Genomic DNA, 26,238 nt, shown 5'->3' on the forward strand with positions numbered 1-26,238 from the left:
TTTTCTCTAGTTCCTCCAGGTGAGCAGTTAAGTCCTTGATTTTTGCCCTTTCTTCTTTTTTAATATAGGCATTTAGGGAAATAAATATTCCCTCTTTGCTGCATCCCATAAGTTTTGTTATGTTGTGTTCTCATTTTCATTTGTGTTTAGATATTTACTGATTTCTCTTGTAATGTCTCCCTGGACCCCCTGGTTGTTTAAGAGTGTCTTTTTAGCCTCCATATTTTTGTGAATTTTCCAGCCTTCTGCCTGTTTGATTTCTAACTTCATTCTATTATGATCTGAGAAAATGGTTTGTATAATTTCAATCTTTTACAATTTATTGAGACCTGCTTTGTAACCCAACATGTGATTTATCCTGGAGAATGATCCCTGAGCACTTGAGAAAAATGTATATCCTGCTGTTGTTGGGTGCAATGTTCTGTAAATTTCTGTTAAGTCTAGTTCATTTATCATATTATTCAAAATCTTGTTTCCTTGTTGATCTTCTGTTTAGATGTTCTATCCACTGACGCGAATGGTGTATTAAAGTCTTCACCTGTTATTGTAGAAGTGTCTACTTCTCTCTTAAATGTTATCAGTATTTGTCTCGTGTATTTTGGGGCACTCTGGCTCCATGCATAGATATTTATGATTGTTATGACTTCTTGATGCATGGTCCCTTTTATTAATACATAGTGTCCTTTGTCTCTTTTAATTGTTTTAAATTTGATGTCTAATTTGTCTGATATTAGTGTAGCTACCCTTGCCATTTTCCAGTTGTTGTTTGTATGAAATATCTTTTTCCAGTCTTTCACTTTCAACCTGTTTTTGTCCTTGGGTCTCAAGTGAGTCTCTTTTTAGACAGCATATAGATGGATCCTGTTTTTTTTAATCCATTCTTTCAATCTGTATGTTTTGATTGGGGAGTTTAATCCATTAACATTTAATGTGATTACTGTAAATGAAGTACTTTCTTCAACCATTATTTTTCCTTTTGGATTTTATATGTCATATCTAATTTTTTTTTCTTTCATTCTATCCTTTTAGTTACCCATACTGCTAATCTTCATTTCTACACTGTTCTCCAAACCTCTCTCTCCTGTCTTTTCCTATCTGCCTGTAGTGCTCCCTTTAGTGTTTCTTGTAGGGCAGGTCTCCTGTTCACGAATTCTCTTGGTGTTTATTTATCTGTAAATATATAAACTCTCCCTCATTTTTGAAGGACAGTTTTGCCAGATATAGAATTCTTGGTTGGCAATTTTTCCTCTTTCAGTATCTTAAATATATCATACCACTGCCTTCTCACTTCCATGGTTTCTGTTGAGAGATCCACACTTAGTCTTATTATGCTTCCCTTTTATGTGATGAAACAGTTTTCTCTTGCTGCTTTCAGAATTCTGTCTTTGTGTTTGGCATTTGACAATCTGATTAGTAAGTATCTTGGAGTAGTTCTATTAGGATCTATTCTGTTTGGGGTGCGCTGCACTTCTTAGAACTGTAATTTTGTCTTTCATACGAGTTAGGAAATTTTCATTGATTATTTCCTCCATTTATTCTTCCTGACCCTTTTCCTTTCTCTTCTCCTTCTGGGATGCCCATAACATGTATATTCATGCACTTCATGTTGTCATTCAGTTCCCTGTGACCCTGCTCATATTTTTCCATTATATTCCCTATCTATTCTTTTGCGTGTAGGATTTCAGTGTCCTGTCTTTTAGTTCACTAATCCTTTCTTCTGCTTCTTCATATCTGCTGTTGTCTTCATTGTGTTTTTCATCTCTTCTGTTTTGCCTTTCAGTTTTGTATGTTCTGTCATTTCTTTTTTCAAGCTTTCAAGTTCTTCTGTATGGACATCCTGTGTCTTCTTTATATTCTTCATGTCTTTTGCCACATTTTCTTTCAACTCATTGATTTGATTTAAAAGCTTTGTTGAACATCTGTAGTTGTTAATTTGTTCCTTTGACTGGGCCATATCTTCATGCTTCCTGGTATGGCTCATGATTTTTTTCTGTCTAGGCATCTTTCTTTTTTTTTTTTTTTTTTTTATTATTAAATTCAGTTTTATTGAAATACATTCACACACCATACAATCATCCATGGTATACAATCCACTGTCCACAATATGATAACATAGTTATGCGTTCATCACCACAATCTATCACTGAACATTTTCCTTACAGCGGAAAGAACCAGAACAAGAATAAAAAATAAAAGTGAAAAAAGAACACCCAAATCATCCCCCATCCCACCCCATTTGTCCTTTAGTTTTTATCCCCATTCCTCCACTCATCCATACACTAGATAAAGGGGGTGTGATCCACAAGGTCTTCACAATCACACTGTCACCCCTTGTAATCTACATTATTATATAATTGTCTTCAGGAGTCCAGACTGCTGTGTTGGAATTTGGTAGTTTCAGGTATTTACTTCTAGCTATTCCAATACATTAAAGCCTAAGAGGTGTTACCTATATAGTGCGTAAGAATGTCCACCATAGTGACCTCTCGACTCCATTTGAAATCTCTCAGCCACTGAAACTATTTCGTCTCATTTTGCATCCCCCTTTTGGTCAAGAAGATACTCTCAGTCCCACGATGCCGGGTCCACATTCATCCCCGGGAGTCATCTTCTGCATTGCCAGGGAGATTTACACCCCTGGGAGTCGGGTCCCATGTAGAGGGGAGGGCAGTGAGTTCACCTGTTGAGATGGCTCAGTTAGAGAGAGAGAGGGCCACATCTGAGTAACAAAAAGGTACTCAGGGGGAGACTCTTAGGCACCATTACATGCAAGTTTAGACTCTCCTTTGTGGTAATGAGCTTCATAAGGGCAAGTCCCATGCTCGAGGGCTCAGCACATCAAACCGCCAGTCCCAATGTTTGTGACAACATCAACACCAGTCCAGGTGAGGCTGTCCAACACATCTGCGCCTTCCCCCAGATCCTCGGGGCTGGGGAGGGGGAGGCTGTAAATATATTTTTTATTATCTGCCCAAATTACTCTAGGATGTGTCACTATTTCACTCCAGCCTATACTAACCTACCATATCTCACTTCCTATTCAAAGTTCCTAGGCATCTTTCTTGATTTTTTATTTTTTATTCTGAAGGTCGTTTTCTCTTGCCTGGGGTTTTCTTGTTGGTTGACTTTGATCTTTATCTTTTCTTTGTCTCTCTCACTGGCCAGTTTTCAGATTGGCTCTTTCCCCAGTCTCCCCCCAAAAATCAGGCACCCACAGTGGTCTGCCTCAGGAAGGGGGTTAGCTTGCCTTCATTTTTGAAAGATATTCTTCTGCATATAGAATCTAGACTGATGGTCTTTATCATGGATTTTGTGCAGTTTGGGTATGATACGCCTTAGTATGGTTTTCTTGTGCTTGGAATTTGTTGAGCTTCTTTTATTTTTGAGTTTATAAGTTCTTGTCAAATTTAGAAAAATCTCAGCCATTATTTCTTCAAATATTTTTTGTCCCTCCCCCGCTTTCCCTTCAGAGACTCTCATTGCCATGTATATCAGGCTGCCCCACAGCTCACTGATGCTCATTTTATTTTTTAAAGTTATTTTATCTCTGTTTCATTTTGTATAGTTTCTATTGCTATGTTTTCTAATTAATTAAGCTTTTGTTCAGCAATAGCTAATCTGCCTTCAATCCAGTCCAGTGTAGTTTTCATCTTTATAGATGTACTACAAAGGGAAAGGTAGTAACTTGAAAGTTGGAGATTCCAAAATCCTCTCTCAGTGATCAGTAGAACAAGTAGTCAGAAAATCAGTAAGGCTATATAGAAGGCCTGATAAGTACTTTAACCAATTTCACCTAATTGTTACGCCACACAACAGCAGCAAAATATGCATTCTTTTCATGGATGTGTAATTTTCACTGATAGACCATATTATAGGACTTCAAACTTCAGTAAATTTAAAAGAAGTAAAATCACAGAATATTTTCTGACCACAACAGAATACAACTATAAATCAATAAAAGAGATAAAGTCAAGGATTTTATGTAGGTAATGAAGGATGCAGATTATGGAGATAAATACCCTGACCCCTATTTCCTCTCACTCTTTCATCTCCTGGCTGATGTTTCTCATTGGCCAAACCCAACCATAAGCCAGAGGAAAAAGGAGCCTGGATGATGCAGTCCTTAGAAGTCAGCCTCCCGGGGTGATAGAACAGAAAATAGGTCAGAGAGGGGATCTGCATGGAAGGAATAGCACAGCTAATCAACACAGAACATTCACCAAAGTAGATATATGCTGGGCCATAAGACAAGTATTAATAAAGTTAAACTTTGTGTTACATTTTCCCCTTTATTTCTGAATGTTTGTAGCAACAGGGCTTTGAGTTACTTTGTCCCTCGTAGCGCTAGAGCCAAAAGTCACTCCTACTCTATTTCCTCCATCTTCCTTCCCCAGTTTATTAGTTTCTGTGCAGTGAGAACCTGATTTTCAAAATATTACCACTATAGCTTTATTTACAAAATTTGGAAATTAGCCTGTTCTAGTTTACTAATGCTGCCAGAATGCAAAACACCAGAAATGGATTGGCTTTTATAAAAGGGGGTTTATTTGGTTACACAGTTACAGTCTTAAGGCCATAAAGTGTCCAAGGTAACACATCATCAATTGGGTACCTTCACTGGAGGATGGCCAGTGGTGTCTGGAAAACCTCTGTTAGCTGGGAAGGCATGTGGCTGGCATCTGCTCCAGAATTCTGGTTTTAAAATGGCTTTCTCCCAGGATGTTCCCCTGTAGGCTGCAGCTCCTGCTCAAAATGTCACTCTCAGTTGCTCTTGGGGCATTTTTCCTCTCTTAGCTTCTCCGGAGCAAAATCTGCTTTCAACGGTCGTCTTCAAACTGTCTCTCATCTGCATCTACTCTCTCAGCTCTTATTCTTCAAAGTGTCCCTCTTGGCTGTAAGCAAGCTTGCTCCTTCTGTCTGAGCTTATATAGTGCTCCAGTAATTTAATTCAGACCCACCCTAAAGGGTGGGGTCACACCTCATGGAAATTATCCAATTAGAGTCATCACCCACAGTTGGGTGGGTTGCATCTCTATGGAAACACTCAAAGAATTACAATCTAATTAACACTGATACGTCTGCCCACACAAGATTACGTCAAAGATAATGGCATTTTGGGGGACATAATACATCGAACTGACACATAGCCCATATAACATTACCCTTTCAGTGGAGTTATGAGAAATTTTGCTTATATCTAAAATTCTGTGTAACACATGTTTTTACAGTCTGTGAAAATTTTAGTCAGTCTATGAATGGTCAATTTGTTAAGTTATTTGATTATAGTAACTATATATTGAGGGAATTATATGGTAAAGGAAATCCTGTTTTTCTTGTTTTTGAATATTTGTAGAGATCATCCACAGTTCACCTTGCCAGATCTATAAGCATCTCTAGTACTTCAGTCATAAAGCCTTCCCACATTTTCCATATTCCTTTCTGTTCTCCTTGAACGTTTTATGATATGGTCTTATGTGAAATATACCAATATTTAAGAAATTATTAGACCAATGCTATACAAACTCTGTTTGGAAATAAAAGGATACTTCCCAACTTATTTTATGGGGTCAGCATTACCTTGACATCAAAACCAGTCAGAGACATTGAAAGAAAACTACAAATCAATATCCCTTTTGAACATAGACACAAAAATCCTTAGCCACATTGTCTTCCAATCCATGAACACAATTTATTTTCCCGTTTATTTAGGCCTTCTTTGATTTCTCTCAGTATTGTGTAGTTTTCAGCACAGAATCTTGCACATGTTTGTTGCATTTTCTCTAAGTATTTCATGTATGTTGGTGCTACTGTAAATGATTCCTTTAAAAAATTTATTTTCCAATTGTTCATTGCTAGTATATAAAAATACAATAAATTCTTTTATATTGACCCTGTATTCTGTGACCTTTCTAAACTATGTTTTGAGATCTAGAAACTTCGTTGGAGATTCTTTGGCATTTTCTTTGTAGAGAATCATTGTCTGCAAATAAATACAATTTTGTTTTTTTCCTTTCCAATCCATATATCTTTTCATTTATTTCCCTTGCCTTGTTATAGTGGTTGGGACCTTCAGTATAATATTGGATAGAATTGGTGAAAGCAGGACATCCTTTCCTTGTTATCAGTCTCACAGGGAAAACATTTAGTCTTTCACCATTAAATATGATGTTAGCAATAGATTTTTCATACATACCTTTTATCAAGTTGAGGAAGTTATTATTACTGATGGTTTTAGGGTTCTCCAGAGAAACAGAACCAGCGGCTTATATATATGCACACATGTGCATGTGTGTATGCGTATGTCAATATTAAGAGATTTCTTATAGGAATTGGCTCACACAAACAGGTGTGTGTGTGGGTGTGTGTGGGTGTGCATTGCAAGCCTGATTTCCATAGAGCAGGGTGTAAGTTGGGAACTCGGATAAAGGTTTTGATGGATTTCCCAGGAGAGGCTGGATGGTTGGAATAGAGATAGAAATTCTTATTTCTGACTGCTGAAGTCATCGTCAGTTCTCCCTTTAAGGTTTTCAACTAATTGGGTAAGACTTCTCTCCTTGCTGAAGGCAGTCTCTTGTGCTGATTGTAAATGTAATCAGCCATAGATGCAATCAACTGACTGATGATTTAAATCCATGAAATACCCTCACAGTAACAATCAGGCCAGTGCTTGCTTGACCAAACAACTAGACACCATAATCTGGCCAAGTTGATACATGAACTTAACATCACACTGATATTTTGCCTTTTTTTTTTTCTTTTAGCAGTAGAAGATTCTGAAAGTGGCGTTTATATGCGATTCATGAGATCACACAAGTGTTATGATATTGTTCCAACCAGTTCAAAGCTTGTGGTCTTTGACACTACATTACAAGTAAGTGTACCCAGTTTTCATGAATTTTTTGTATATTGTTTGCATGACTACTTTGGAAGGCAATTCAAATCAAACTTTTTTCAATTTTTTTTTTAAACTTTCATTCAACATGTTATCTTCAAGGTTAAACCATGTGGTAGCATGTACCAGAACGTCATTCCTTTTAATTTCTGCATAATATTTTATTTTATGTATATATGTGTATGTATGTGCTTGTGTTTGTGTGCATAAAACATTTTATTTCTCCATTGATGAACAGTTGGTTTGACTAGCAGACATTTAATGAGTCACTACCATTGATTAGATACTATGATAATGAGGTTTTGTCTGAATTCTCAAATCTTCACAACAGCCCTGTAAAGAATGTGTTCTTTCTGACCTCATTCTACAAATGAGGACACTCAAGTCCTAGAGTACATCTAGAGCGCTAAGGAATGATGGATCTGGAACTTTGAACTCTGGTCTGTCTAATACATGTGAGAACCATTGCACTGGACTGCCTTCATCTGTATATCCTGATATTCTTTCTTGGTTATTTACTAGAAGACAGGGTAAATCTATTTGAAATGCTAATGTTAGAAATAAGAAAATTTACTAAATTGGATTATCTTTTGAGAGAGAATTTTATTGAATACCATGTTGCCATTTAAAAGAATGAAAAAAATGTGTATGTCTAGAATATATTTATTAACCAAGTTGTAGAACAGTATGTATATTATGACCATTTATTCTGAGAGTAGGAAGTGTCAAAACAATTATAACCATTTGCAAATAATTAAAAAGGAAGGTCTATAGACAGAAGCCGAAAAATAGAACAGATACACGTAGAAGAGTAGAAATGAAAGACGGTGCTCCCCAGAGTGAATGAGGAAGAAAAATCTCATACAGACCATTTCAGTTCCCAGTTTCAGTCTCTGAGAAGCCAACTCAACTTACTACCATTGTATTCCATGAAATTCCTGAGTTAAATAAATCCCTCTTTCTACTGGAATTAATTTTTCAGATGGTGTTATTTGCATACAGATCATCCTTACCTAGAAAATATTCACAGAGAAAGGCCAAGACTTTATAATTGATTGTGGTCATCAGAAAGCAAGAACTAATGGAATGCTTTCTCTTTGCTTTGAGGAGTTCTGGTTTGTTTGAATTTTTTGCAACAAATCAGTATTAGTTTTACTTTTTTTTTTTTGAGCAGAAACCCAGCTTTATTACCACAGATACTGGCAAATTACTTAAAGCATTTATTACATTGTGATCAGGTACCTACTTTTAAAGCGGGCATGCTTTTTTTTTAACTTTTTATTTTGAAAAGCTTTGCAAGATAAGTTACAAAAATAATATCAAATCCATACCAAGAACTCCAACCTATCCCTATCCCCCCAGATTCCCAGAGTCACCAATTTTAACATTTTGCCACATTCGCCCTATCATTCTATCTGTCCATCAGTCTATCAGTCCATCTATCTATCCATCTAGTTGTTTGTCCATCAATCCATTTTCTGAACACTTGAGTATAGGTTGGATACCCCAAGCCCCTTCAACTCAATAGTTTCATGTTCATTTCCTAAGAACAAGGATATTCACTTATGTAATGACCTTAAGTGCAATTATTAAGTTCAAGAAATTTAGCATTAATGTAAAGCTTACAGTCTGTATTGCAGTTTCTTTTTACGTCCCATTAATGTCGTTTTGAGCCTTTTTCCTTCCATAATAGAGTCCATGCAGGATCACCCATTGCATTTAATTCTCACTGACTCTTCAGTTGCTCTTTTTTTTTTTTTTAAATTGTGGGAACACATGTACAACATAAACTTTCCCATCTCAACTACTCCCATGCGTACCATTCAGTGGGATTACTCATATTTGCAATGTTGTAGTACCTTTACCTCCTTCCATTACTAAAACTCTCTCATTGCCCCAGAGAGAAACCCTACACCATTAACACATTAATTCCCATTCCTCCAACCCCTCTCCCCTATCCCTGGTAACCTATACTCTAACTTCTGTCTCTGTGAGTTTGCATATTCTCTGATAATTTGTTTGTGATTACACATGAAGGCTTGAATTTAATATCCTAGATCTGTAACACTCTCATTTGCTTAGATACCAGCTTAACTTCAATGATGTATAGAAACTATGCTCTTATACCCCTCCATCCCCCACCTTTATGTAGTTCTTGTCACAGATTGCATGTTTATGCATTATGAGTCCAAAACCACTAGATCCTAAAAGAAGTACAATGTGGAGTTACAAACCCAAAATACAATAGTACTGGCATTTATGTTTACCTGTGTTGTTACCCTTACTAGAGACCCTTATTTCTTCATGTGGCTTCAGTCTATTGTCTTGTGTCCTTTCCTTTCAACCTATAGAAATCTTTTGAGCATCTCTGGTTGGGCCAGTTTAGTAGTGACAAACTCCCTTAGCTTTTGTTTATCTGAAACATCTTATTATTTTCCTCATTTTTGAAAGACTCTTTTGTCAGATAAAGAATCTTGGCTGGCAGTTTTTTGCTTTCAGCACTTAAAACATGTCTTTCAACTGCCTTCTTGGTTTCTTACAAGATTGACACTTAATCTTATTGCAACTCTCTTATATGTGATACATTGCTTCTCTTTTGCGGGTTTCAGAATTCTCTATCTTTGGCATTCAACAGTTTTTCATATCTCACAGTTTAGGTCTATTTGGGTCTAGAGTTCATTGAGCTCTTGGGTGGGTATGTTCATATCTTTTGCTAACTTTGGGAAATTTGAGCCCTTATTTCTTTTATTTTCTCTTCTCCTTCTGGAGTTCCCCACAATGCTTGTATTAGTACACTTGATGATGTCCCATAGGATCCTTTTCTTCATTCATTCTTCTTTCTGCTCCTCAGACTGGATGATTCCCATCATCTTATCTTCAAGTTCACTGATTCTTTCTTCTGCCAGCCCCAATCTGCTGTTGAACCCCTCTAGGGAATTTTAATTCTGTTACTACGGTCTGCAGCTGAATTTGGCTCCTTTTTGTAATTTCCATCTCTTTATTGATACTGTTTTTGTGTTAATCTGTTTTTCCTGATTTCCTTTAGTTCTTTGTTCGTGTTTCTCTATAGTTCTTTAAGCATATTTGGGACCTTTTTTTTAAAAAAAAAATCTTTGTCTGGTATATTCCAGGTATGGTCTTCCTCACTGATGGTTTCTAATGCTTGAATTTTCTCCTTTGCCTGGGCCATGACTCCTTCATTCTTTGTGTTTTGCAATCTTTTGTTGAAACCTGGACATTTTTATATTTTAATGTGTTATCACTGGAATTTAGACTCGGCTGTGCCTGTTCTTTAAGCTTGTATCCAGCTAGTATTATGACAGCTTTCCTTGAATGCCAGGAGCTAACCAAAAAAAAAATTTTTTTTAGAAAATAAATAAGAACACACCATTCCCAGTCTTTGCAGACTGACTTGTGTGAGTGCTTTCATAACCATACAGTGGATTTAGAGAATAGCTCCAGGCCAAAGGGTAGCAGCCTCCCTGAGCCTTTCTGCACATGCATCTTGTCTTTGGCATGCACTTGTGGCCTTACATGGATATGAATGTCCTCTCTTCCCTTGGAAACAATTTCTTCACAGTCTAGGCACTTCACTGAATGTCCTACAGCCAGCAGTCCTTTGCCCCAGGCAGTTATTTGCTGCTCTCTCACAGCATTGTGTAGGAGAATTCAGTGAGCTGCCTCTACATGCAGGACAAATTCTGGGACTTTAAACTTTGCTACCACCAGACAGATTGGGCCAGTCGTACATGCTCCCAGTATGTGCACAAGACTTACTCTGTTCACTCCAGAACCAGAACCAGGGATCCTTACTGGGAATGCAGTCTGGCTTGATGCCAAGCCAGTGAGGAATTGGGTAGGGACTGGCCAGGGCCCCATGAGATTATACCACTTTTTTTTTTTCTTGCAAAAAAGCTTTATTGTTTACACTTGGTTCTTGGCTTCTTAGAGAGCTGCAAGGTGGTTGGTTAAAAGTCTCCTGGCTGAAGGGAGGGGCTCAGGCAGAAGCCTGGATGCCAGGGAATTGCAGAGGGGCCCTCAAATGCCTCTAAGCTTCAAAGACTCTTGGTGGTGTTGGGGATGAGCCAATGAAGGTTGGTCAGATGGTCATCCCTCTTGTTGATGAGTTTCACCTCCTTGTCTAGGGAATGATTCTCCAGGAAGCCACAGACGTGAGAGTCCATGTTGACAGAACCCAAGGCATGCAGATCCAAAAGGGTCTGGTTCAGGTTCTTCTCCCAGGCCATGGGGTTTTCGGGGCATCCAGGATTTTACCCCATTGATCTTGGGACGACTTCTGCATGTCCTAGAAGAGGGCATGGCCACTGTGCTGGTTTTTTGTTTTGTTTTGTTTTGTTTTGTTTTTCATTTTTATTGAGATTGTTCAGATACCATACAATTATCCAAAGATCCAAAGTGTACAATCACTTGCCCCTGGGTACCCTCATACAGCTGTGCATCCATCACCACACTTAATTTTTGTTCAATTTTTAGAAACTTTTCATTACTCCAGACAAGAAATAAAGTGAAAGATGAAAAAAGAAAAAAAGAAAAGGAAACTCTAAACCTCCCCTATCCCTAACCAACCCCCCTCAATTGTTGACTCCTAGTATTGATATAGTACGTTTGTTACTGTTTATGAAAAAATGTTGAAATACTACTAACTGTAGTATATAGTTTGTAATAGGTATATAGTTCTTCCCTATATGCCCCTCTATTATTAACTTCTAATTGTATTGTCATACATTTGTTCTGGTTCACGAAGTGATTTTTAGTGTTTGTACAGTTGATCATGGACATTGCCCACCATAGGATTCAGTTTTATACATTTCCATCTTTTGACCTCCAATTTTCCTTCTGGTGACATATATGACTCTGAGCTTCCCCTTTCTACCTCATTCACACACCATTCGGCGCTGTTAGTTATTCTCACATCTTGCTACCAACACCCCTGTTCATTTCCAAACATTTAAGTTCATCCTAATTGAACATTCGGCTCATATTAAGCAAGAGCATCTACATTTCTTCCACAAGTCAGGAGGGAGAGTCAAAGAAGGTAGAGAGGCAAAAGGAAGAGGAAACAAAAAAAAATGACAGCTAGGAAGCAGCAAAAGGAAAAATAACCTTAAATCAAAGTAGAATAAAGAATCAGACAATACCACCAATGTCAAGTGTCTAACATGCCTCCCCTATCCCCCCCTCTTATCTGCGTTCACCTTGGTATATCACCTTTGTTACATTAAAGGAAGCATAATGCAATGATTCTATTAGTTACAGTCTCTAGTTTATGCTGATTGCATCCCTCCCCCAATGCCTCCCCATTTTTAACACCTTGCAAGGTTGACATTTGCTTGTTCTCCCTCCTAAAAGAACATATTTGTACATTTTATCACAATTATTGAATACTCTAGATTTCACCAAGTTACACAGTCCCAGTTGTTATCTTTCCTCCTTTCTTGTGGTGTCTCACATGCTCCCCATCTTTCTCTCCCAACCGTATTCATAGTTACCTTTGTTCAGTGTACTTACATTGCTACCATCTCCCAAAATTGTGTTCCAAACCACGCACTCCTGTCTTCTATCACCCTGTAGTGCTCCCTTTAGTATTTCCTGTAGGGCAGGTGTCTTGTTCACAAAGTCTCTCATTGTCTGTTTGTCAGAAAATATTTTGAGCTCTCCCTCATATTTGAAGGACAGCTTTGCTGGATACAGGATTCTTGGTTGGTGGTTTTTCTCTTTCAGTATCTTAAATATATCACACCACTTCCTTCTTGCCTCCATGGTTTCTGCTGAGAGATCCACACATAGTCTTATTAAGCTTCCTTTGTATGTAATGGATTGCTTTTCTCTTGCTGCTTTCAGGATTCTCTCTTTGTCTTTGACATTTGATAATCTGATTATTGAGTGTCTTGGCGTAGGCCTATTCATATCTCTTCTGTTTGGAGTACGCTGCGCTTCTTGGATCTGCAATTTTATGTCTTTCATAAGAGATGGGAAATTTTCATTGATTATTTCCTCTATTATTGCTTCTGCCCCCTTTCCCTTCTCTTCTCCTTCTGGGACACCAATGATACGTACATTATTGTACTTTGTTTCATCCTTGAGTTCCCGGAGACGTTGCTCATATTTTTTCATTCTTTTCTCCATCTGCTCCTTTGCATGTAGGCTTTCAGGTGTTTCGTTCTCCAGTTCCTGGGTGTTTTCTTCTGCCTCTTGAGATCTGCTGTTGTATGTTTCCATTGTGTCTTTCATCTCTTGCGTTGTGCCTTTCATTTCCGTAGATTCTACTAGTAGGTTTTTTGAACTTTTGATTTCTGCCGTATACATGTCCAGTGCTTCCTTTACAGCCTCTATCTCTTTTGCGATATCTTCTCTAAATTTTTTGAATTGATTTAGCATCAGTTGTTTAAATTCCTGTACCTCAGTTGAAGTGTATGTTTGTTCCTTTGACTGGGCCATAACTTTGTTTTTCTTAGTGTAGGTTGTAATTTTCTGTTGTCTAGGCATGGTTTCCTTGGTTATCCAAATCAGGTTTTCCCAGACCAGAACAGGCTCAGGTCCCAGAGGGAAGAAATATTCAGTATCTGGTTTCCCTGCCGGTGTGTCTTAGAAAATTGCTCCACCCTTTGATGCCTCGGGTCACTGTGCTTTTCTGCCCAGCAGGTGACGCCTGTTAGCCTATAATTCTTGACTGGTGTGAGGAGGTATGGCCGTGTTCCCCCAGGCTCTGGGGTCTGGTTCTGAATGGAAAGGGCCCCACCCCTTTCCTCCTACAGAAGACAGACCCCCCAGGTGGAGGTCATTAGCATTTCAATGGTCTTGCTCTCTGCTTATGCTGTCTCTGCCCTTCCCTGAGTCACAGCCCTGGAAACTTAAAATGACTGGGGCTTTCTCCACTGAGCCGAAAAAGAAACAGATAGTCCCCTTCAGACCCAGTCAAGGCGACCCTCCGGCTCTCCCAGGTCAGTCGTCACCCAAAGCCTCTGTCTGTTTTTTGGGGCTGCGTACCTGTAGTGAGCAGTTCACACTCGCTACTTAAAACCCCAGTTGGAGCTCAGCTGAGCTGTATTCGCTTGCTGGGAGAGAGCTTCTCTGTGGCACCACACGGCTCCGCAGCTCGGGCTATGGGGGAGGGGGTCTCCCGACCTGGTTCCGCAGGTTTTACTTACAGATTTTATGCTGTGTTCTCGGGCATTCCTCCCAATTCAGGTTGGTGTATGATGAATGGATGGTCTTGTTTGTCCCCCCGCAGTTATTCTGGATTATTTACTAGTTGTTTCTGGTTTTTTGTAGTTGTTCCAGGGGGACTACTTAGCTTCCACTCCTCTCTATGCCGCCATCTTGCCCGAGTCCCCCACTGTGCTGGTTTTGTATCTTCAAGGGATGTTTGACACCCTTGGGTTTCTCCTTCACCAACTTGCAGAAGTGGTCCATGCCCTTCAAGGCCACATCACCATGGTCGAAATAGAAGCCCAGAGAGAGGTGGGAAACATGCAGGTGCATGTTGACCAGGTGGTTGGTGAAGGCCTCCATGTCAGTGGAATAATTCTGGCAGATCTGAGAGCTCATGGTTGGTTGACAGTGAGGAGCTAACCACAAAAAATGGTGCTAGCTGTCCCCAGAAGGAGGGGGATAGCCAAGAGGGTCCTGGAGGCTGCAACTGGAGAGGAAGTTGGAGGGTGGTCCAAGGCTGAAGGGAGGTTGGAAGGAATAGTTCCTGGGTCTCTTCCATCCACTGTTAAAGCAAGAGACAGGTCCACAGGACCACCGGACTCATTGTCCCTGTCCCTACCAATTTTAAGTAGCTTTTTTCTCTATTTGGCACTCTCCCTGTTACTGAAGTCATTTAACCATTTTCTGGAGCTTTAAGAAAAATGTTTTGGTAGTTCTTGCTACTGGTTCAACTATTATTTGTAGGGGATGGAGCCCTGAAGTTTCTCCAGCATCTTGATCCAAACATGTACTACTTTTCTTTGAAAGCCTTCAGCTCCTAATTTGTGCCAATAGTTGTATAGGAGTGCTCAGTAAATGTTAATGACCTGTGAACCTGAGACCCAGACCTCTCAAGAAGGTCTCCCAGCATTTGGTGCTAGTGTTCTGAGGGAAGGCACAAGGAAGCTGGTCCTGCGAGTGTTGGAGAAACTGCAGATGTATTCTGCTGTTGCTATAGGAAAGAACTGCTCTGCCAGGGACAATGCTCACATGAATTGTAAGTAGGCAGACAGCCACAGGAGGCAACAGGAAGAAGCAAGTTTTGTCTTCAGTCCCTTCTAGCCCCTGCCATTGTCAGAGCCTAACATAGAGCCAGCTTTCAAAGCAGAAACATGGTTTGCAGAGTCCCATTTCCAGCATCACAGAGCAGAATATGTAAATGAGTGGGTTTGTTGCTGAGAGGCACTACCTTAATAAGTGGCACAGCCCCTCCCTTTTGGCAACTCCAGTTCTACACACCTTTCTACCCATATTAGCAAAGTAAGATTATTTTTCTTTGTAACTCTTGTACAAACAAGGACATTTTCACCTTTTCCCCCAAACGAGGAGAGACAAAGTCCCAGTAGTTATATCTATCCCTGGGCTGTGTTAATTGCTCCTCGAAATCAGTCCCAGTCTCATCTGAATGTTTGGTGACTTAAAGAATGAATTGTAAAGTTACTTAAAGAAAGATTGTAAATACAAAATTTTTATGAAATAATAAGGAAAGGAGGAAGAAAGAAGAAAACTGTTAATGTATGCATATATAGTATGTATATATGTCTACATATTCACATATAACAAGGAAGAATTGTGTTTATAGGCACTATGGCCATATTTCTGTACTGCTCACAAGGCCACGGTTGTTACTCTTAACTTCCTTCTCCCATTATTTCTTCCATTTTCCTTTGCCCTCAGCCAAGACCTCAGCTGGTAGGTTGGTTGGTTTATTCTTTACCTGATGAGTCCAAATCGTCAGTGATTTCTAGCTCTCTCTTTTAAATTTTGGTTGCTGTAGTTTTCCATTAAATTTTACTATTGGGCGTGGTTGTACTAAGGTACTCCAGAGAATCCCCTGGCTTCAGATGTAATTCTCCCTACCCTTTTGTGTAGCAGTAACCCGCTTTCCCCTGTTGGTTTAGTGGCATGAGGAACCCAAAATGGCCAGGTAGCAGTCTTATCTTCCAATTCAGTGGAGCCATTGACATTTACCCTGGTGGAAGTATTCATCTCTTAGGAACCAAGACCTCCAAACCAGCAGAGTTCAAAGATGCAGGGACTGGAGGGATGATAGATTGATAGATCTGTAATAAAGCAAGTACAGTAAAATGTTAATTGTAGAACCTGTTTTGTGGCTATGTGGATATTTATTGTAAAATTCTATCAACTTTTCTGTATTTTTTAATTTTTTTATAATAAAATGGTCAGGTGGAGGGGTTCAGGAATACGAAGCAAAAAAATTTTTTATGGAAAATGGGGCCATTACCATTTCCACTCCTTGAATCCTGTACTCATGTGTAATGGCAGTGGGAAAGAGAGCACCATATATTGGTGTCTGATTCTAACTATATATCGTATCCTATAAGGTTGAAGGCTATTCTTTCAAGGTGTTGTGTCCCAACCGGCACTGTAACTGAGTCTTCAGTAGGCCAGCTCTTTATCAGTAATGGGATATATTCCACAAGTGAATTCCACAAGCAGAGGATTATGAGAAACAGTGCTATGCAGAATATACCATGGTGAGTAAGGAGTGTCTGTAGGTCCACAGGAAGTGGTGCCGGCTAGACTGTTCTGGGGAGAAAAGGCAAATCCATATCCAGAGTACGTAATTGTTCCAGTGAGTACAAATTTCTGCCCCCACCCCCTCCATGATGAAAAGGGTCCAAAGTAATCAATATGCTGTCAGGTGACTGGCTGGTCCAACTGGGGAATGTGCCGTGTTGGCCTTTGCAGTTGGCAGGTTAAGTACTTGGCTGTCTTGGTGAGTGGGAAGTGCATGTTGTTAAGTCCAAGCATAGCCTACCACGATGGCTATTTTGTTCATGGGGCCTGTGGTAGGTTGAATTATGTACCCCAGGAAAAAAAATATATATGTAATTTTATCCATTCCTGTGGCTGTGAACCCATTGTAAATAGAACCTGTTGAAGATGTTATTTTTTATTAAGATGCAGCCCAAATGAATGAATTTGGGTCTTTAATCCTATTAAGGGAGGCATTAGGAAGAAAAAGCCATGTGGAGGAGCAAGAAGCTGGAAATCAGTGAAACCTGGAAGAGAAAGGAAAGGACATGCTATGTGCATTGCCATATGATGGAAAAGCTAAGGACCCAAGGATCACCAGCAGCCAGCTCCAGAATGCCACCATCTTTGGGAAGAAAGTCTTTCCTTGCTTGCATTTAGATTTTGGACTTTCCTTAGCATCAAAACCTTGGGCCAATGAATTCCTATATTGTTTAAGCCAACCTTCACAAGATTTGTGATCGCAGCTAGGAAATGAGATTTTGATACTGGAAAGTGGGTGTTGCTATTACAAATACCTGGAAATGTGGAAATGGCTTTGGAATTGGGTAACAGGTAAAGGCTGAAAGAATTATGAGGTGCTTTGAAGAGACGTAGAGGCCTTAGAAATGATGAATGTTTTACTGGAAACTGGAGGAAAGATGATTCTTGTTATAAAGTGGCAGAGAACTTTGCAAAATTGATGTCAGATTGAAAGTGGAACTTGTAGGCAATGAACTTGGATTTGTAGCTGAGGAGATTTCCAAGCTAAGTATGGAAGGTGTACCCTGGTTTCTCCTTGCAGCTTATAGTAAAATGCAAGAAGAGAGGGATAAGCTGAAAAATAAACTCTTAAATACAAAGGAACCAGGAATTGGTTTTGAAAATTCTCAGCCTATCCCAAAGCAGCTCATTCAGGGCCCTCCCTGAGCAAGGAAAGTGAGTCCCCTGAGGACAGGGCTCCATGTGAGTCAGATTTAATGTAACAACCCTTTGCTAAAGAGGATGTGACTGACCATGGATCCTGTCAGCCATTTCAGTGGAAGTCAGCAATTGGAAATGCAGTTATCCATGAAAGATCTGTGAAACGTCCTTTTTTCGTAGTGGTTTGAATCCCTTTGAACCAATGCAAAGCCGCCAAGGTTTTTGCAAAAGTTTATGAGCAGAACCACTGTTAGTCTGGTCTGAAAGGGACAGAGGAGAGATGAATTGAAGGAAACTGACTTCAAGTGCTGTGGAAGCAGAGTCTGGACCTAAGAGATTTCCTTGGACTGAGAGAGCAGACCTACCCATGTGTGTGGAAAGGGCAGATCCTCCCCTGCGCTTGGAGGCAAGCAGGCCTTGTGCGCTGATGTTCAGCAAGAATGCATCCACTAGAACCTTTGCTAAGAGATGGTGGGTCCTCTTCCCCAGCTTTCACAGAGAGCTTTGCCACCACCCCAGTGCTTGGAGATGGTGGGGCTATATTTGGCATTCGTGGAGAGCCTGGCCCCATCCCAGTGCTCCAAGAGTGTGAGGTCAGTGCCCTGCCTTTGCAGAGAGCCTGGCTACCATCCCAAAGCTCAGAGAGGGTGTGTCTGCTGTATAAGTGCTGGGAAGGGGTGGGGCTGCTGCTCTAGGAGGCCCCAAGGACAAAGCATCAATCCACAGATGACTCTCAGACCTTGAAATCTAATGTAGTTTTGGACTTGGTTGGGACTTTTGACCCGTTTCCCTTCCAATTTCTCCTTTCTGGAATGGGAATGTTTATCCTTGCCAGTTCCTCCATTGTATATTAGAAGCAAATAACTTGTTTTCTAGGTTTCACAGCTCCATCAGAGAGGAATTTTGCCCCAGGACAGATCTTACCCATAACTAATTTTGATGAGACTTCGTACTTAGAGGTTTTACTGAAATGATTTGAGGCTTTGGGATGTTGTGATAGAATGAATGTATTTTGCGCATGGGAAAAAAAAAACATGCCTTTTTGGTGGTCCAGAGGGCAGACAGTGGTAGGTTGAATTATGTACCTCAGAAAAAAACATGTTTTTTATCCATTCTTGTGGTTGTGAACCAATAGGACCTGTTCAAGATGTTATTTTTAGTTAAGCTGTGGCCCAGCTGAATGAGGGTGGGTCTTAATCCTGTTACTGAAGGTTTTATGGGGGGGTGGGGCATGTGAAGGAGCAAAAAGCTGAAAGTCAGTGGAACCTGGAAGAGAAAGGAGAAAATGCTGCCCTGTGCATTGCCATATGACAGAAAAGCCAAGGACCCAAGAATCACCAGCAGCCAGCCTCGCAATCCCCTGGTCTTTGGGGAGAAAGCATTGCATTACTAATGTCTCAGTTTTGGACTTCTAGCCTCAAAACTGTGAGCCAATAAATTCATGCTGTTAAGTCATTGTTTGGTATTTGTCTTAGCAGCCAGGAAACTAAGACAGGGTCTTTTGAGCAAGTACTAGGGTGGCTGGGAAAAACAGCTGATTGATATCCATAGACTATGTCATTTGTCCATCTTGTTATTGCAAGCTCTCCTTTGGTGAGCTTCATGTAGAACTCAGTTTTCTTATATTTTGAGAGCGGTGCATCCACATACCTCTTTGTCCAGATTTTCTTGTCACCAATCTTCCATTAGCAGCCACCTAAGAATCAGTGTATATTGGTACTTATAGCATCTCTTGGTCTTCATAATGTGGAATCGAAATACGCAACTGGAAGTTCTGCCCACTGGGGGGTGGGGCGGGGGGGTCATTTCACTATGCCCTTTTCAGCCACTCTGTTTAGAACTGCCATTTCCGTGGAAGTCAGGATTGAATGTTTCAGCTATCTCATTGGGGGCATACAGAATTACCTGTAGACCAAGCCCACATTTTTTCCTCTTCAATCACCTGCTCATAAGGATCTCCCCCATGAGGTTGTCAGTGTGGATTGAGGGAAAGGAGGCAGTGTTGCAAGTGTCAGTGTCAAAGGAATTTGAATCAATTGCTAATGCAACTTACGCTTTCCAGACCTGTTCAAGCTCTGTCTCTTATATACCATTACCACTTAATGATAGATTGCTGCTGTACACACCCAACATTTTGGCTTCGTGGGTCAGATAAAACTCAATTCCTTAGGGGAAGTTAAGTCACATGGTCACTTGGTATCCCATGGTTAGTTGTTCAGTCTCCACCAAGGCCTATGGTAAAACAGAGGCTGTTTCTCAAAAGGAGAATAATTATCAGCAGAAAAAGGCATGGACTTTTTTCTCCCCAACCCTAGATATTTCTCTGTGACTCTCCTGTTGGTGCTTGACAGAAGCTTCCTACTATATCCTTGTGCTTCAGGTATTATTAAATTTGCTGGATCATAAGGCCCATGTGGAAAAGGATCCTAAACTTGCAGCAGAGCCTTATCTTGCTCAGGTCCCCTCTGAAAATGGTCAGCTTTTAAAGATTATCAGTAAATGTGTCATATTAGCACATTCAAAAGTGGTACATGTTGCCTCTTAAAAGGCCTGACACAACAAGTGTTGTGTTAGTGGTAGGTTGTGTGTGGTGCAAAAACTAATTTCACCTTGGAGGGGACATCTCTGTTACTTCAGACCACTGCCTCCTTCCTCTAAGACTTCACCAAGCGTCAGACCATGAATTTTTGTGGATTTATTCCCCATCCTCTGGTTTGCATATGTCTTACCGAGTCATCTAAAGTATTTGCCACTTCCTGCTTATCGGATCCAGTCAGCATAATATCATCAGTATAGTGGACCAGTGTGATGTGTGGAATGTCAAGATGATGAACATCTCTGCAGACCATGTTAAGACAGAGAGCAAGAGAGGTGATATAGCCTTGGGGCAAATTGCTAAAAGCACACCGTTGCCCTGTAAAAGCAAACTTTCTAGAGATCCTTGTACAGTGGTAAGGAGAAAAATTTGTTTGTCAGGTCAATAGCTGCATAACAGGTTCCCGGAGCTGTTAGATTTGCTCTGGTAAAGATGCTGCATCTGGAACAATTGCTGCATTTAGGGTCACCACATGATTAAGTTTACAATGATCTACAGTCATTCTCCAAGATGCATTCACAGGCCAGACAGGCAACTTAATGGGGATTTAAGAGGTATACCACCCCTACATCTTCCCAGTGTTTTGATGGAGCACTGATCTCTGCACTTCTCTTAAAGATGCTATGCTGAATCTGGTTTGCTAACCTGCTAGGAAGAGGAGGCTCCAGAGACCTCTTATTTAGCCCTTCCTACCATAATGCCTCTTGGTCCATGAGTCAGAGAACCAGTGTAGGGGTTCTGCCAGTTGTCAGGTTTATATTCTCCAATTACACATTCAAGATCTGGGGAAATAACCACAGGGTCAGTCTGTGGACCTACTAAGCCACTTGTAATGCAAACTTGAGCTAAGACTCCATGTATCACCTGATGACCATAAGCCTCCATTTTGACTGGTACATCCCAGTGGTGTTTTGGTTTTCTAGGAGTTAGTTTCAATTCAGAGCCAATGTCTAGTAATCCCTGGAAGTTCTGTATTTCCTTTCCCCCAGTACCTAATCACTCTAACCAATGACTGCAAGTCCCTTTGGGAAAATCTTGGAAGAAAATTAATGGTATGTACTTGCAGCAGTGCTGCAGGCTGCTTCTCAAAGGATGTAGCTTCCCCTTCATTCAGGAGCTTTGGGTCTGTGAACTGGCTTAGGACTGGAAATTGGGTGAAAGGGCATGACTCTCCATTGGGATGACTCAGGTCGGGATTTTGGTGACTAGATACAGGTTTTTCTTGTTATGTAGATTAATTAACATTTTAGAAAGCTGTGTATCTATTTTATTCCTAGAGATACTGTAATCAATTAGCTACTACCAAAGATCCCTGTGGGTTAAAACATTCTGATTACCAGGACTTCCCAGTTATCCTTGACAATGTGCCTACCCTGTCTTTGGCAGTTGCACCACCACTTATCACCTTCCCCTGCAGGATCCCAGCATTCCCTTTGAAATTAATGAGTCCAACTCAGTGGCATTATCTCCTGCTGTTGTACCTGGCCAACACTGAGCTTTACAAGGTTGAAGATGTGCCTGTCACTAATATATTTCTCAATGACTTCGTGAAGGGATTGTCCTCTGGGCCCTCTCAGGGAATATAGTTGGGGGTTGGGTATGCAGGTTGGATATGATAAATCTGCTCCAACATTTATCTCCCCAAGCCTATGGGATCTCCCTCCTTTACTGTGCCACAGAAGTTCTGGCATCTCAGTCTCATTAAACATGAACTCATCAATGGTCTGCATTTTAGTCAGTCAAACCAAGATTAAATGTTAGAGAATGCCAGCTACATGCACTAATCCACTAAATCCATAATTTCTGGTAAGTGCACTTATATCAATAAAATCCGCCAAATTCACTGTTAAATTTCTTCCTCCTTGGTACCTGTGCCAGTTTGGAACTGTTAAAGACCACAGAAGAGCCATGACCTTTTAACCCAGTCTTGTTGGGTGGAAAACATTTGATTGAGTGTTTCCATGGAGATGTGACCTACTCAACTGTGGGTGAGACCTTTGATTAAGTTATTTCCATGGAGTTGTGGACCCCACCCATTCATGGTATGGCTTAATTAATTCATTGGAGTATTTAAGAGAGCCAAGAGCCAACACAGAGGCTGATGCTGAGAGATGCTTGGAGTTGCAGACAGAGGACATTTGGAGATGCTGAGCTAAAAGAGTTTGCCCAGGAGAAGCTAAGAGAAGACCCCCAGACACTTAGAGAGAAACTCCCTGAGAGAAAGAAGCAAGGATTCACCGGAGCTGAGAGAGAGGAGCTAAGACAAAAGCCCAGAGACATTTTGGAGAAAGCCACTTTGAAACACAACCCATCAGCAAAGGACCAGCAGACGCCAACTACATGCCTTCCCAGCTGACAGAGGTGTTCCAGATGCCATCAGCCATTCTTCAGTGAAGGTATCCTCTTGTTGATACCTTAGTTTGGACACTTTATGGCCTTAGAACTGTAAATCTGTAGCTAAATAAACCCCCTTTATAAAAGCCAATCCATTTCTAGTGTTTTGCATAATGGCAGCATTAGTAAACCGTAACAGTGCCTAACAATATTGGAACATATTCCCCCAAATACTACCCTGCTTTATGCAGATATAAAATAGCAAAATCTTACCATTCTTTTGGTATATAAGCTGTTTCCTGCTTGGTCAAAATTTGCCCCTCTGGGGCTTGCTGAAATCTGTCCCTAGTTAAAAGTCTAATGGCCACAAAGGGTGGTTATGGTTGTCTTAAGGAGAATGATTATCCTTGTGCAAGGCATCTGCCCCAGGTAAACTTATTTGGGGGCTTTCAGACAAAGGAAGGCTGTTCTTGGACACCAGAGAGCCAGCCATTTCCACTGCCTAAGGAGGCTCAGAGTAACTGAGGAATTCAGGAATCTCAGCTTTGTGTGAGTCCAACCAAGGATCTCTATTCAGGTCCCATTCCTTTCAAATCATTGCCCAACTTTCCTATCAGAGTTAGTGAGGCTGCAAATTCAACTAATATTGTAGATCTGCACCCTGCGGAATTAAATTTGGTGTTTCATTTTAGAACTATCAGCCCTGAAGCTACAAAAAATGAAAGACTCTTTTAGGGTTGCCATCAGTGCTGTCATGTTCTCAGTGCTTGAGCCAAGAGTTCAGAGACCTGAGCTTGTCATTTTTGCACTGTAAGTGCTCCAGTGCACCCACAGGACTCCATGCCGCACCACAGTCCTTATCATTACCATCACGACGGTCAGGGACAGCAGCCACTTCAGCCCCAAGGTACTTGCATCAGGGGGCATTTCACCATAGTCAGTCGCAGCTGGCAGTAGCTTTCATCGTGATGCCACTGCTTGCCGTGAATCACTAGAATCTGATTCCCAGTGACTGGCAAAGAGCTTGGCCCTGTGTTTATGCCCAAGGACATGACCAAACCAACCCCAGACCTTCTCCTTGGGAGTCTGTTTCCCAGAATCATTCTCAGTACCAATTTCTGTTATCAGTTAGGGTCCAGTCAGGAGATGTTGAACAGAAAATATAAACAAATGTTAACTAGATATAAAGTTTAACTAGGTAACTAAGGGTGAATAAAGACCTCTAAGGCAGTGATTCTTGAAGTGTGGTTCCTAGATCAACCGCCAAGCCCTGTTTTTTTTTTCAGAGAATATACAGAAAATATAGAAGGAAGAACATATAATCAAAAATAAGGAAAAGGGAGGGCATAAATAGGAGGGCTGCCCAGTATGATCTTGATTTGGGGTTAAAATTAAGGTGCACAAAGGGGAAAGGGTGCTTGGTTCTTTTAAAAGCAAGAAGAAAAGAGAAAGGCTAGGCCTATTACAGCTCAATTAATGCTGCTGGTGCAGAGAAAGAGAAAGTAAAACTCTTCAACTTATTTTGTACTTTTTTCATTATCAAGGAAAGTGATCTTCAAAATGGGAAAAGTAAAATAAACAATGTTAAAGGAGATTTAAGCCCAAATAGGTATAGAGATTATAGGGGAGTGCCTAGCCTCCCTGAACAGTTTGATTTCTGATCCAGATGAATCAAATTCTAGTATAAGTGAACTTTAAAAAGGAGATTACCAAACTGTTAGTAATATTTGAGGAATTGCAGAGAATAGTTTGGATGCCAGAAGATTAAAGGTAAAAGGAAAGAAAAACAAACAGAGAGTGGGGAATGTGGTGTTAAGCTCAGGTAAGATTTAGATATTTGAATGAATTACTAATAATAAATAAAAGAAGTAGTAATCTCTAGGAACCTATCATGAGTTGACAAAGAAAAGTCCTGGGTGATTAACCTGATCGCCTTTTGTTGGCTGTTCCATATATGTTGTAATACCGTACTCGGGCATATCTGGGTTTCAGCTGGATGGTTGACAAGGTCTTGTATAATTTCTTAATAGATAAGATATGGAATTATAGTTTGGCAGTGCAGTGAGTGAATTTATGGCTGGTAATGGGGCCTTAAAAGAATGTTTAAGTCTCCCAACCTGGAGCAAGATTTCTAGTTGTATTGTATACCTGTGTTGTGGGCCATTTTTAAATCCTTGTGTGCCACTTCTTACAGTAGCCACTCCTTGCTTTAAGCAGGTGAGTGAGACAGCACCTCACCTTAGGCCTGCACTACACCCCCGGCTTCCTTACCCAATGGAGAACAGAAGCCAGTGGATAAAGGCTTCTACCCATTACCCTCAGGGTGGACAGTCCTCAGAAGACTCCAGTGAAAACAAGCATTATTCTGTCCCTTCCAACTCAAGAACACTTCCTAATATTGCCTTACCTTCCCAGACTCTTTCACTCCTCTCCTACACACTTGCCCTCTGGGGTCACATTCCTGGAAGCAAGTCTTCATGTCAGGCTCTGCCTTCTGAGGAACCCAAGCTAAGAAACTAGTGGTATGCCTTAGGATTCTTTTACTCTGTACCATTCAGCATTTTGAACAGTAACTTGAGTATTGATTTTTGGTGGCATCATCTAATTTCCAGATGACTTGAAACTAGGAAGACTAGCTAATTTGCTTGATTGAAAAGTTGATATCCAGAAATATCCTTCAATAAGCTAAATTATGCTTAGGAGTAATAAATAGATGATATCCAGAACAAAGGAAGTGATATGATATCAATATTCCAGAAAAGAATAAGACTGTTGACAGAGGCCTGTGCTAAGAACTGTGAGGATGAGTGAGACATGGCTCCTGCCCTCAAGAAACTTAAACTAGGGAGTATACATATACTACAGAGTATAGTATAAGGCAGATTATTAATTTATAATTTTTTCGAAGTATATATCAATAGTTTTAAATGCCATGTGGTACAAAAAACACTTATAATAAAAGGGGGGAGCACATTTTAACATTGTGAATGTAATTAATGCCACTAAATTGTATACTTCCAAGTGGTTAAAATGGGAAATTTTATATTGGTCACCACAGTAAAAATTACTTTTTAAAACAGCAATTTCTTGTCCCTGTTCCTTAATCCCTTGTCGTATTCCCCAGAAGCAACCAGTTTAGTTTTTAAGTCTGGCATTTACGTCATTACTTCAGTTCATTACTTGTAGACATTTTTAACTTTCTACTTTGGTACATGATTTTGCTCCTTGCATCTCTTCTTTCCTCCCGTGATTTTCCCATGGTAATTGTATCTCAATCTTTGGTTAAGTCCGTATGCAGTATGCTTTCATTAATTTGACTATGTCAGTATGATACCTGCTGAACCAAATGGTATACTATGCTTATATTTCCTTTTTTGTACAGTTTATTATTCCTGGAGTTTAGAATTCTTACTTTTTTCATTTTCTTTAAGCAATCTAAGTCTTTTCACATCCTCCAGCAGTTCTTAATAGAATTTTCCCTGCAGTCAAACTTCTCAGATGTTTTCAGTTTAATTGGAAACAC

The 26,238-nt window shown here is 40.2% G+C and overlaps 1 protein-coding gene across 4 annotated transcripts in view; it reads left to right on the forward strand.

The window, feature by feature from the left end:
- PRKAG2 (protein kinase AMP-activated non-catalytic subunit gamma 2) overlaps positions 1-26,238 on the forward strand; it is a 400,476-nt gene that overhangs the window by 338,357 nt on the left and 35,881 nt on the right. For 3 of the 4 annotated variants that reach the window (XM_037835773.1, XM_037835775.1, XM_037835776.1), the window contains one exon: positions 6,762-6,871. In XM_037835773.1, coding sequence (XP_037691701.1) covers positions 6,762-6,871 — 110 coding nt within the window. The remainder of the gene's footprint in view (positions 1-6,761; positions 6,872-26,238) is intronic. The other variant, XM_037835774.1, reaches the window with a different exon arrangement.

Source organism: Choloepus didactylus, chromosome 5 (genome assembly GCF_015220235.1).
Source record: "Choloepus didactylus isolate mChoDid1 chromosome 5, mChoDid1.pri, whole genome shotgun sequence".
NCBI classification, from domain to species: Eukaryota; Metazoa; Chordata; class Mammalia; order Pilosa; family Megalonychidae; genus Choloepus; species Choloepus didactylus.